We start from the raw sequence: 11993 nt of genomic DNA, 5'->3' as shown, positions 1-11993 counted from the left end.
TGAGATACTCTGTAGATAGTATACTTTGGATCTCTTTAGGGATAATATATGCAGCATAAATGAAGCCCTTAATCCTCAGGAGGGCACTGTGGAACTACATTCTGTTCTTAAGGATGTTTGCCTGGGGAAGGTTCTTTTGTTACTTAGATTCTGTGGGGACTACAAGGCCAGGCCTGCACAGAAAATGATTCATAATTTCATTTAAAGACAAAATGTAATATGTACATATACACACACATATGTTTGTGTGTGTATGTGTCTATGTGTATAGATGTATGAAACTAGAGTGTCCTGGCCTACTGTTTAGTGCTCCCTGCTAAAATTGAGCAGATCAAAGAATAACTGAGCCATCGTACCTGGAAATGTGCGTTTGGGTAAGGGGGTATACTTTTGCATTCGTACTAAGCAAACATGAACCAGATGTTTTTTAAGGTCCCATCCGTACAGCTCTCAACTCCAACACTACTTCATGTACAACCGAGTAGTCTAAAAAAGCAAGCTGCTCCATCCTCTTGCAGAGGTAAGGTTGGTTTCAGTGTGGTTCTCACCAGTGCACCCTCCCCACCTGCCCCCACCCCACCCCCGTTAAAAAGTTCTTTTTCAGTCTCGAAAAAAAAAAAACAAAAAAAAAAACAGAGATTGCCGTTCAGATAAAATATTATAGGTTTATTTAAAACTTATTTCTCACCTTGAGTATGCAAAATACAAACTCCACAAAATGTTCATTTTTTTTTTACTTTGTAGTTTACAAATATACAAAATAGAAGTTTGCTTAAATTTATATTACATATTTATTAAGGCAAAGAACTATATAGAAAAAACACATTTGTTCTGCTTAAAGGCATACTTGGGAATAAACCATTGTACAAATTATTGCACATCTGAAACCACAGTGCATAACAGACTGTCTGCATAAAAATGTTACAGAAGTAAACCAGGCTTATTTACCTGGCTTAGGTCATCAATGTAGATCGGAAGACAAAACTAGATTTTCCTTGTCAAAAGTATGCAGCAGTTGGAGAACTTTGGCTCCCCCGTTTGGTACCTTTAGAACCACGACTCACCAAGCACCATCATTTAGGCTATTAGAACATGTTCTGTACCTGAATCGCGTCCGCTTCCTCTGACACAATAATGGCTTTTTTTTTTTAGAAGGCAAAGAGCATACAAGGTGATCTTTACATGTGTATTGCATCATCGAAACACAATTCAAGGGAATCCTGGTCTTCCCTCCCCCCAAGCTCACTGATTTAGTGTATACCCTGATATCCACAAACTTCCAGTCACCCCTTGGCATTTTGTAAGTCCGGGCATGTTCAAGTTAGATTTGGTATTGGAATGATAGAAGATCCATCCAGTCTCAGACCCCATCTGTTCTGTGATTTTTTTTCTTTTGTTTTTTTTTTGTTTGTTTTTGTTTGTTTGTTTTTAGTATTTCTGTTTTGTCTCTTGGACTCTTCCTTTCTCCTGATTATCCATTCACAAGCTGACTTGCTGGGAACTTGACCATGATTGTAGCGCTTGCCAGCTGGGCTCCTCCCCTCGTGGGAAGACAGTGTGAAAGGTTAGAAAAAAAAATACTGAACTCTCTCTCCTGGCAGTGTGGGTCACATCCACTACGTGGGAGTTAAAAGTGCCTCTTCATGTGTAAGGCAAGGTGGTCCGACCTGGAAAAGGCCCTGTCGCACTTCTGGCACTGAAAGGGCCGGTGCCCTGTGTGTTTGCGGTAGTGCCTGGTCAGTTCATCGGAGCGGGCGAATTTCCACCCACAGCCGTCCCAGTCACAGTGGTAAGGTTTCTCGCCTGTAAAGGGAAAGAGAGAACGGGCTGCTGAAGCCATTGCTAGAAGGAAGAATTAGCCCCCCCACCCTTTTTTTTTTAAACAGGGAGAGGCCAGAGAGCAAATTCTATTGCATTGCCCCACCCTCTCTCCTTTCAAGAAAGTAAAAATTATAATAAAAAAAGTCCAGGAATGTCTTTATGACACTGAAGGGCCATACTGAATTTCAGATGAATAGGAATGACATGTGTTATGAGTTTAAACTCACGGAGAAACAGTAGTTAGTAACTTAAAAAAAAAAAAAAGGCAGATACCCTCTCAAACTCAGTCCACCCCCACAGTATGGGGTTTTCACTCTTTCGAACCTAACCAGTACTGGAAATGGTCTGGATTAGGAGTTAGCTCTGTTGAAACCCAAAGGATCCCATGCCATTACGCTGGGTCCAGAATGCCACCCGTGGCTAATTTCTCCAGCAGAGCCGTTCTGGCTGTTTTCATAAAAGGATCTGGAAGACTCTACCCACTAAATGACCACCTTTGCGTTCTTTGTTATTTCGAGACTCGGGTTCTTGACCAGATTGGTCTTGATTCAACAGGATTCGTTCAACTTGGTGTCTTTGGTATTTGTAACTCCAAAGTTGAGTGTCACCCTACCCAGCTTGCTGGGACAGTTTTACACCAGAATCCCCAGCAATGGGAACCATTAAATTCTTCAAATGTAAATACGACCTAATTATTCTAAAGACCAGAATAGAGTCAAGGGTAGGTAGATCTAAGAGGAGGAGGAGACAACAATGAAAATAATCTAGAAAATTTAAAACTTTTCTTTTAAAGATACCGCCACAGTTTTGCATTGCAAAGTATAACTTCTTGATTACCAGGCTAGGAGGGGCAGGCACACACAGGAAACTCCCTATCTTTTAAAGGCCCAATGAGAAACTGCACATTCAGGCAGCAGATAGCATCCATCAAGCAAAAGGCTTCTGGGCAAAACCATAGGCGCCTGTTTGCTGCCCTCCTCTGTGATCCAGGAGATGGAGAAGAGATACACCCCAGCACCCAAGAAAGCCCTAAAGGAGCCCACAGCCAGCCTTCGGAGCAGACAGGGACCAACCCTCCTCCACAGTGCTGGTTCCCTTACCTGTGTGAGTTCGCAGGTGTGCTTTGAGATGAGAACTCTTGGTATAGGTTTTGCCACAGCCTGCATAGTCACAAGTGTGGGTGGCTGTTCTTTTCCGGGGCCACGACCTTCTTCCCCTCTTTGGCTTGGGCTCCTCTGGCAGGCAGGAACCCGGTGGCATGAGCTCTAGGGGGGTAAAGAAAGTGGGGTTAACTTCATTCTGGATAGTCTCAAGAATCCCCAGAAACAAAGCTCCCAGCTGCATCTCTACCAGTCAGTCCCTTCCCCCACTAACCTTGATAATGGAGAGAGGGGACTTGTGACTGCATCTGGTCTGGCAGGAAAGGAGGGTAGTTGGGCCCCGGATGGGGATGGAATCCTGGGGGAAGAGTCAGGCCAGGGTGACAGTCCCTGCTGTTCAGCAGTTCCTCGGGACTCAGTGTAGGGGTAGTCCTGGTGGGGAGCTGCCGCCCCAGGGGGAAGTCGTGTGTGTTGGGCCGGTGGCCGTTGCTGAGCTGGGGTCCAGCGCTCAAATGGGCCTCTAGGGACCGGCTGACCGTGCAGGACGGGACCGCCTCTTGCTTAATCTTGGGGCACATGCGCGGCGGGCCACCGCTGTAGGGCGCCACTACCACGGGGTGGCTGCCGTCTGGGCTTCCTTTGCTAACACTGATGACCGAAGGGCTGCTGTACTCGCTGCCAGGGGTGGTCAGAGACGCCTTCAGCACAAACTTGCCCATCAGCCCGCCACCTGGCGGCTGAGGCTGCTGTGGCGGAATGTATACTGGGTCCAACTCCGGCCGCAGGAGCTCAGCCACGAAGCCGCCCGAGGGGCTCACGTCATTGATGTCCGCCAGGTTGAAGGGGGCCGTGGGAGGTGGCGCAGATTCTCGGCTGTAGAGGAGCCCTCCACCTGTGTTGCTGGCAGCCACGCCCGGGTCACCCCCGGCCCGGATCGGATAGCTGAAGCTGCAGGTGGAGGGCGCGCTGGCAGGGCCGCTGCTCGCTGGGGAAGACGAGGATGAAGCTGACGCCGAGGTGGTCACGGTGGCGGCCACCGATTCCTGGTGGGTTAGCGAGTTGGAAAGGATAAAGTCTAGGTCCAGGAGGTCGTTGAACTCCTCGGTCTCCCTCCGGGCTAGGAGGGCCGGGTTGTTAGTGCTGCAAGCTGCACCAGCTCCGCCACTCTCCAGGTCTGTGGCCACCGTCGCCGCCAGGTCGTAGGGGCGGCCGGGAAGTGGGGGAAGTCGCTTCATGTGAGAGAGTTCCTCACGCCAACGCTGCAAGAACAGGGAGGGAGAGAGAAACTGTTAATTGTAGCCCCCTGTTACCACCCCTAATATTGACTTGTTGGGTGAAGCACACCAACACCCTGCTATAGGAACTGGACAGAACAGGAAGGCAGCCTCGGGGACTCCAGGGGCCAGCACTGCAATCTCAGCTAACACCAAGGTAAGAGGTGGCGCGTTCGTTCTCCTGCAAGCTAGTGCCCTCGCTCCACCAGCCCAGTCCGCTTCCCCGCCAGATCCGCGGGACGCTCCAGCCGCCCACGGAATTGGGACACTGGGACACGGTGGCTTTCTCCCCATGCACCATAGCCACCCGGTCGCCCACGCGCTACGATCACTCCGGCCCAAAGGGTCTCGAGACTTGTCCACCTACAATATAGTGGCCTGAGTGCGCCCACCCCACGGTCCGGACGCCCGGAGACTGGTGGGGAACCGCTGTGCGCCCCTGGCGGTACCGCAGTGCCGGGACCACACGCACTTAAGGCCGACTCAAGGGCCGAGGAGCCACCTTGGGAAGGCTGTGGAGTTCCAATGGAGGGCAATCCTTGTCCTAACCAGGGGCTCTTGGTGACCCCCGGATTTCACCCATACACCCCACCCCATCTGCAGAAATCTACAGGGCACTAGCGCGACACTCACGTTAGTCGGGGCACCTGCTGGACGCAGTGTCTTCTCCCTTCCCGCCGGGCCGGACGCGAACGTGGAGAAGGACGGGAGCAGAGCGTCGCTGACAGCCATGTCAGACTCGCCAGGTGGCTGCCTGCGGGCCGGGCGGGGCGCACAGGGACCAGGAGTCAGGGGACACCCTGGCCACTGCTCCGAAGCTTCCCTCCAGTCCTCACCCCTTTCTGTTCCCAAGCCCAACATCTCACCTACCTCATTAATGTGGGGGCCCAGAAGGTCCTCCGGAGTCCGAAGAAGAGAGAGGGGTACCCGAGCCCCAAAGTCAACGAAGATTAAAAACTTTAGAAACAAAACCTCAAACCCAAACCCCCAGATTGCCCGAGATCCTTCTTCTTTGGATTCAATATAAACCGGCGATGTCTTTAAAAAAGTTCCTTTGTATACAAAAATTCTTAGAAAAGTTGTAAACTCTTATAAAAATAGACAATCAGCAAGGCAGATAAGTAGGTCCGATGGCCAGGCTGCACGCTCTTGGACTCAGCAGTGTACCCCACCGTTGTCGCGGCCACTGTGGCTGTCGCCGGCGCGGGGGCTGTGGTCCGGGCGGTGGGCGGGCGGCGCCGCCAGGTGAGAATGGCCGCGGTGGCGCGGAACTGCGAGCTGGGCGGTGGCGCGGGGTGCGGAGTCCTGGGGACTGTGCCGGGTGCGCGCGGCCATGGGCGCGGGTCACGGGCGGGTGGCTGGGTGGGGGGCTGGAGGGGCGGGGAGGGGCACTCGGCGGCTCCGGGTGCCGCCGCCGCCCGCCACCGCCTCTGCTCCCCGCGCGCCCGGAGCCGCGCTCGCTCTCTCGGCCGGGGAACTGCCGGCGGCCGCCGCGCGCTTCTTACTTATAACTTCTCGCTCGCTTGCTCCCCGCCTCCTCCCTGTGGCGGCGCGGGGCTCCGCCGCCAGGCCCCGCCCCCTGCCTTTCTTCTCCCCGCCTTCCCGCAGCCCCCACTGCGCGTTGCCATGGTAGCTAAATAAACAAACTCCGCGCACGTGGGGGCGGGGGCGAGGGAGGGGCGCGGGCGGGGCGGGGCCAGGCCGTGACGCCAGCCCGGCAGCTGGCGGGCTGGAGCCTTGCTGACGCCGGCGGCGGTGGCGGCGACGGCGGCTTCGGCTCTGGGAGCACGGCGTGGCTCCCGTGGTAGCGCTACTCGGGGTCCTCTGGGCGGCCACGGTCGGTTCCCTGGGCTCGAAAGTCCTGCCACGGGAACCCTGGCGGGGGACAGGAGGTTGGGGGTGCGGGGGGGAAGAGGCGGCGCGCCCCTACCCCTGCTCGCGTACGCGCTTGTCCAGTCGTCTGCGCACTCGAGAGCGCGATTATCCGCGTGACTCATCCAGCCCGCCCTCTCTCGCATACGCACACAGACGCCGGGCCGTGTCGGCGCAGGGCCTGGCCTGGCGCGGATGCCAGTGGGGCCTCCCGTAGGGTGGGGGTGGGGGCCGGGTGATTGTGGGGAGGGGGGTAGGAATCTCAGAAGCTAGGAGAAGGGGTTCCGCGCCTGCTAAGGAAGAGAGCGGCCGGGATTGGGCTCGTAGTCCTCTTGATATGGAAGGAACAAGGGGAAGGCGGTCCAGATTTACATTGGAGGTGGGGGAGTGGGAACGCGGAGAGGGACCGAGGCGCGGAGATACCTTTCACCAGGGATCTCAAAGCTCTTTACAAGCTACGCACTCGCACTCTTCAGTTTGAAGATGAGAAGTGAGTCATAAAGAGGTGAAGCGGCGAGGTAAAGGTCATAGGACAACTCGCTCCCCTCAACTTAGGTTCTGAGCTAGCCAACCCACTCAAAGGGACTTCACTGGGAGGTGATCCTGCGCTGGGAAGAGGAGCGCTGCAATGGGACCCTAGTTCTCCAAAGTGGCACCTCAGGCCCTTGCCTACCGGGAGGGGAAAAGGCAGTCTTTATTTTAGTCTTATAACTCCTTTTCCCATTCCCCACTACCCTCAGTAATTTTCCAGCCGGGAAAGGTTTTCACCCTCATCTCTACCAAGTACTTAAAACAAAAACCGTGAGTGTGGTGTTCAGTATAACTCGCTAAACTAGGTTTACTCTTTTTTTAAGGCTAGGTGTTTATTTTGGATTGGGGAGCAGAGTTGGGCTCCGCCGCCCTCACGGTTGAACCCTGGCGGAGACAGCTGAGGGCAGGGACTGAAGAAAGGCACTCGGGAAAGTGGGTCGATGCTCCACCATAGGCAGCATGTGCACTCGCTCCTCTCGGAGCGTCGGTGCCACGTCCTCTGTCGTTTCACCTGTTTGAGTCCCGGAATCCTTGGGACCTATATTAGTTTTCTTCGGAATATTTGTCATCCTGAATTTTCCACTTCTGGCCGACTACAGGAGCGCTCTTGGAATGCATCTCGTCCCAATGAAGTGGGGCTGCCCAGTCAGTCTGTCAAAGACAGGGCTGGAGCTGGGAGCCTTTGAGGAGGGGCTTTTCATCCTTTCTCTTGGTTTTGGCAGAGGACTAGGCGCGCTAAGGGGTGAGGAAGAGCCAGACTTCGGAGCTCCCCCTTCACGCGACCTCGAGGGGTTCAACCCCATTCCCTTGGAACTAGGCCAGTTTAACTCTGAAAATATTACTCGTTCAAACAAAGGAACAACAAAAAGAACACCTGTTCCCACCCCTTCGCCCCCATTGTGGTGTCAAGAAAGAAAAAAGAAAGAAAGAAAAAAATCCCGGCTTGGAAAGCTAGGATTGAGCATTACTTTGGAAAGTGAGCCACTTTAAGGCCAAGGTCTCAAACCCTCGATGAACTTAGATGAGGATGTAAACACGTAAAGTCAGTCAGGGCCCTAGACTCTTTCAACTCGGTGGTTTTTATTTACCTAGGACAGTAGCCCCTCCCCCCCTCTTGACCATCTAACCAGTAACCACCGCAACGAAAAAAGATTTCACAGATGAATTGGAAAGCCACTATTATTATGTCATATAATCAAGGCAAGATTCTGAAACGCAACTGAAAAAGATGAAGTTTCCCAACAGCCTTCTGGAGGATAAAAGCCAGCAGGCAACACACGGGTTATTCTTGCGATTGCATCATCAGAGGAAATCTGTATATTCATCCCAGATTTCTAAAAGAGCTATGAAGTTCCAGCTCACAACTCATCCCTTTCAAGGCAGGTGCCGGGTGTGACAACAGGGTTATGACCCTCCCTCTCATCAGAACAGGTAGGGCCAGAAGAGTTAAATCCCTGCCCCATATAATTTATAAACATGAGGCTGTGTAAACCTTTGATGACTAAATTGCACTCTAAAATAATAATAATAGAAGACACCCTTTAAAGAAGAATTAAATACTGGTGACTTTATTTCGGCAAACTCATATTACAAGTTTTGTGGTATGGAAGTTAATTATTGATGTCCTTGGAGTTTTAAAATACTTTTTTTTTTTTCCAGCACAAACTGCAGCAGTTGGCAGATGATGTAATGGCAGTAGCCAGAGCTAGGGAGGAAGGGTAGGGTGGGGTGGGATGACTGCCCAGCTGTGGGGGAGACTGTATGAGTATCTCCAGTGCAGGACTCCACACATAGCTGGGCACAGGTCAGGCCACATGGAGTAGCTGGGCACCTGCTCCTTTTCCTGGGTTTTCTGTATATGGTTGCCAATAGGATTCAAGAAAAAGTGTTCTTTTAATTTTTTTTTTTTTAAATTGTTGTAGAGCCCCCACTGTAGCCCAGTCTGGTCTGGAACTTATAGCACAATCAGGTTTTGAATTCACCACAGCTCATAGGTGCTGGGACTATAGGTGCTAATCACCAGGCCCAGCCAAAATATATATATATATATATATATATATATATATATATATATATATATATATATATTTAAAGTGAATACAGGAAGTTGAATTGAATACAGGGGCCTTACCTGTGCAAGGTGAGCACTCTGTCACTGAACTAAAGTCCTGGGTTAAAAGCTAGGCAGAGGAAAGGGTGGCTTTTGGGGCTCAGGTTGTAAAATCCCAACTGTGAGGACTTGAACTCCCGAAATGGACCATGGTCTCTTTTGGGTATCTGCTGCCATCTTGTAAAGGCCACCCTGACTTTAGTGTCACTGTTTTTGTTTCCTGTGTGGTTTTGCTGTGTTTCCCAGGCTGGCCTTGAACTTCTGGGATCATGCGTTCCTCCCACTTGAAGCTTCTTGAAGCTTTTGATCACCAGGAATGACATGCAGGCCCCACCATGCCTATCAAGCTTGGCATTGACGTCAGACTTATGCTGAAGTTAAATACGTGCATTGTCAAAAGTTGGGCATGATGGTACATGCCTGGAATCCAGTATTCGTAGGCTGAAGCAGGAGCACCTAAAATTCGAGGCCAGCCCAGGCTACAGAGTGAAACCTTGTCGTGGGAGGGAGAAAAGAAAAAGTAGAAGGAAGATGGCTTTAACACTAGATTTTCAAATTTTAACTTTGCTGGTTCGTAGCTTGGCAAATGATCTCTCTTTGCCGTTTTCCTCTTCCATAAAATGGGGATGTTAATAGTAGCCACTTCTTAGAGTAATGAGAATCTAATTAGATCATCTAAAGAAGTGAGGCTTGACACTCAGGACTTAATAGGTTTTAATATCACCAGTTTTCTCCAGGCACAATAAACTGGAGATAGATGGGGACCATCACTTTATCCCCTGTTAGCGTTTCCAGCCACTCACTTAGGACCCACCTGATACATGCTGTGCCCTGAGTATTTCTGAAGGATGTACACTTTCCCTGTGGAAACAAGTCTTAACAGGAAGCTGTTCTTTCTGCTCTCAGCTCTAGACTCATTAGCTGCCCCCCTTCAAAGTGAGTCTGCTCAGACTCTTACAACCTCACCTCTCTGCCCCAGCATACTACATTGAAACCCGGGTTTCCTCCTTACCTTGTCCCAAGCATGCATGTGTTCACGGAGGTTGGCAAACTTGATTCCTAAATTGCTCCACTGTCCTTTTCCTGTCCTGGCTACCTTGATTTAGCCTTTCGTCAAGGCTGTCGTCTTCAGACTGGCCTCCTTTTCTTTTTGAGGCAGGGGTGTTATATATCCCATGTTGGTCTCCTGGGACTTTCTAAGGTAGCAGAGGTAGAAAAAGGTGACCTTGAACTTCACACCTGTCCTGCTCACACTTGGATTACAGGGGTACACCAATAGACTGCTTTATGCTTATTTTGATCCTTGAACCCAGGGCTTCATGTGTGCTAGTCAAGCACTCTGCCCACTGAGCTACATCCCAAGCCCTGCCAGCAGACAGATCTCTTTGCCTAGAGAAGCAAGACCTAACTGCTTACCCCTGGCTAGACCAAACGCTCCTATTCTAGCCCTAGATAAACTTTCCAGAGCCCTCTTTAGAGACCAGTCCAAGATCCTTAAACTCTCAACTCTCAAACCCATGAATCTGTGATGTCTTTTTCTGTCTGAAATACCCTCTGTGCTAGGCTGTACTCATGATCAAAGCCCAAAATTGTTATTTTTTTTTTTTAAAAAACTGATCTATTTATTTTTTCTTATCTAATCTCTCTCTCTCTCTCTCTGTCAGGGGATCACTTTCTAGTTTTGGTTCTTTTCCTTCTACTGTGTAGAGCTCAGGTAAGGGTACCTGTCTTGGTGGCAACCTCGTTGCCCTCTGAGCCATCACTGGCCTCCAGTTCTTTTATTCATATATTTTTCTCAAGTCCAGTGTTGGCAGGATGAGACTTAATTTTTCATCTTTTTTATTATTCTTACCCATTCATTTTCTTTCCTTTGTAAAGTTCTCTGAACAAGACAAAAAACAAACAAACAAACAAACCAAAATCGCTTGACTCTCTCTTCTCAGAGCAGCTGGACAAACTGGATGAAGAGCCCATGCCCAGCCATTGTACTAAAGCAAACTTGAAAACACAAACAAAAATAACCAAAACCCAAACCAAAACCAAATGGAGAGAGACTCTCTTCTGCAGCCAAATTCATTGCCTTTCAAAACCCAGAACTTTGGGTATTGAAGTTTTTAGAGCAGAAAATGAATCACAGACATTTAAGAATCAATTCTCAGAAATTTAATTAAAATCTTTTTCGTGAACTCTTAGGTTTGATCACTTTAGTTGCAGTCTTCATGCGCAAGGCGCATGTGCATTGCGCATTTGTGTGCGCCATCTCTCTCTCTCTGTCTCTGTCTCTGTCTCTCACACACACACTCACACACACACCCTAACCCCCTCCCCCCCAACCCAAACCAAAAAAACCCAAAAACCCAAACCAAAAGACCAGGCCCAACACACCCTTTAAGCTATTTACCGAGAAAATCTAAAATTAATGAGAGTACCAATTTTTAAAACTTTTGATGTTTTGTTGTGCTGATTTGTTTTGTTCTTGATACAGGTTCTTGCTCTAGAGCCCAGGCTACCCTCAAACTCATGGCAGTCCTCCTGCCTCAGCCTGGATATCAGAGCTGAACTACTATGTCCTATTTAGGATTTTTTTTTTTTTTTGATTTTTTTGTTTTTTGTTTTTTTTGAGACAGGGTTTCTCTGTATAGCCCTGGCTGTCCTGGAACTCACTGTGTAGACCAGGCTGGCCTCGAACTCAGAAATCCACCTGCCTATGGCTCCCAAGTGCTGGGATTAAAGGCGTGTGCCACCACCGCCTGGCCTTTTTTTTTTTTTTTTTTCTTATTCTGGTCTTTTGAGATAGGGTCTCACTATGAAGCCCTGGAACTCAGTAGGTAGACCAGGCTGGCCCCAAACTTATCATAGTCCTGCCTCTCCAGTGCTGATACCGTAGTTCCCCCATACTGTGCTTATTTTTTTATTCTTAGTGACAACATAGAAGAGTAACTTTTAAGAGTAGTTATTGCAATAACAATTCTCTTAAGAAATTATGGGCTATTGTAAACCATCATTAACGGCATAATTTCTTCTTAAGCATAAGAGAAGAATCTCACTGGATACAATAGTCATCTGAAACACTTAAACGTTAATGAGCTGAACAGGTGTAATGATACAAGCCCGTAATCCCAACACTTGGAGAGGTGGAGGCTGGAAGATCAGGAGTTCAAAGCTAGCCTAAGTGACAGGAGACCGTTTAAAAGAAAATACAGTAAGGGAAAAAATGAGTTGGATCCCCCTCTTTCCCCTCCCCCACCCCCATGTGTGTTTGGGGGCCTAAGAGGATTAAAAAGA

General features: G+C 49.6%; 1 protein-coding gene and 1 long non-coding RNA gene across 2 annotated transcripts in view; one reads left to right on the top strand and one right to left on the bottom strand.

The window, feature by feature from the left end:
- Positions 1 to 647: 647 nt before the first annotated feature.
- Klf4 (KLF transcription factor 4) lies at positions 648 to 5544 on the bottom strand. Its single transcript, XM_021160074.2, has 5 exons — positions 5066 to 5544; positions 4829 to 4949; positions 3196 to 4180; positions 2922 to 3086; positions 648 to 1803 (listed from the first exon to the last, which is right to left on the bottom strand). The coding sequence occupies exons 1-5, from the start codon at positions 5068 to 5070 to the stop codon at positions 1628 to 1630; spliced, it is 1452 nt and encodes a 483-aa protein (XP_021015733.1). The 5' UTR covers positions 5071 to 5544; the 3' UTR covers positions 648 to 1627.
- Positions 4251 to 11993, top strand: part of LOC147004314 (uncharacterized) — a 73751-nt gene continuing 66008 nt past the window's right edge. Inside the window, exon 1 of the long non-coding RNA XR_015047379.1 lies at positions 4251 to 4352. This is a non-coding gene — a long non-coding RNA (uncharacterized LOC147004314). The remainder of the gene's footprint in view (positions 4353 to 11993) is intronic.

This window comes from Mus caroli, unplaced genomic scaffold, assembly GCF_978045245.1.
Source record: "Mus caroli unplaced genomic scaffold, Mus_caroli_1 scaffold_6, whole genome shotgun sequence".
Classification (NCBI taxonomy): Eukaryota; Metazoa; Chordata; class Mammalia; order Rodentia; family Muridae; genus Mus; species Mus caroli.
This window is presented reverse-complemented; position numbering and strand designations above follow the sequence as displayed.

What these genes read in the sequence shown, in the direction of transcription:
- Klf4 (XM_021160074.2), bottom strand. An exon ending in CCCCTCTCTCCATTATCAAG is followed by an intron (nt 3,087 to 3,195) that starts GTTAGTGGGGGA and finishes TTACCCCCCTAG; the next exon opens with AGCTCATGCCACCGGGTTCC. An exon ending in ACACCTGCGAACTCACACAG is followed by an intron (nt 1,804 to 2,921) that starts GTAAGGGAACCA and finishes TTCCCTTTACAG; the next exon opens with GCGAGAAACCTTACCACTGT.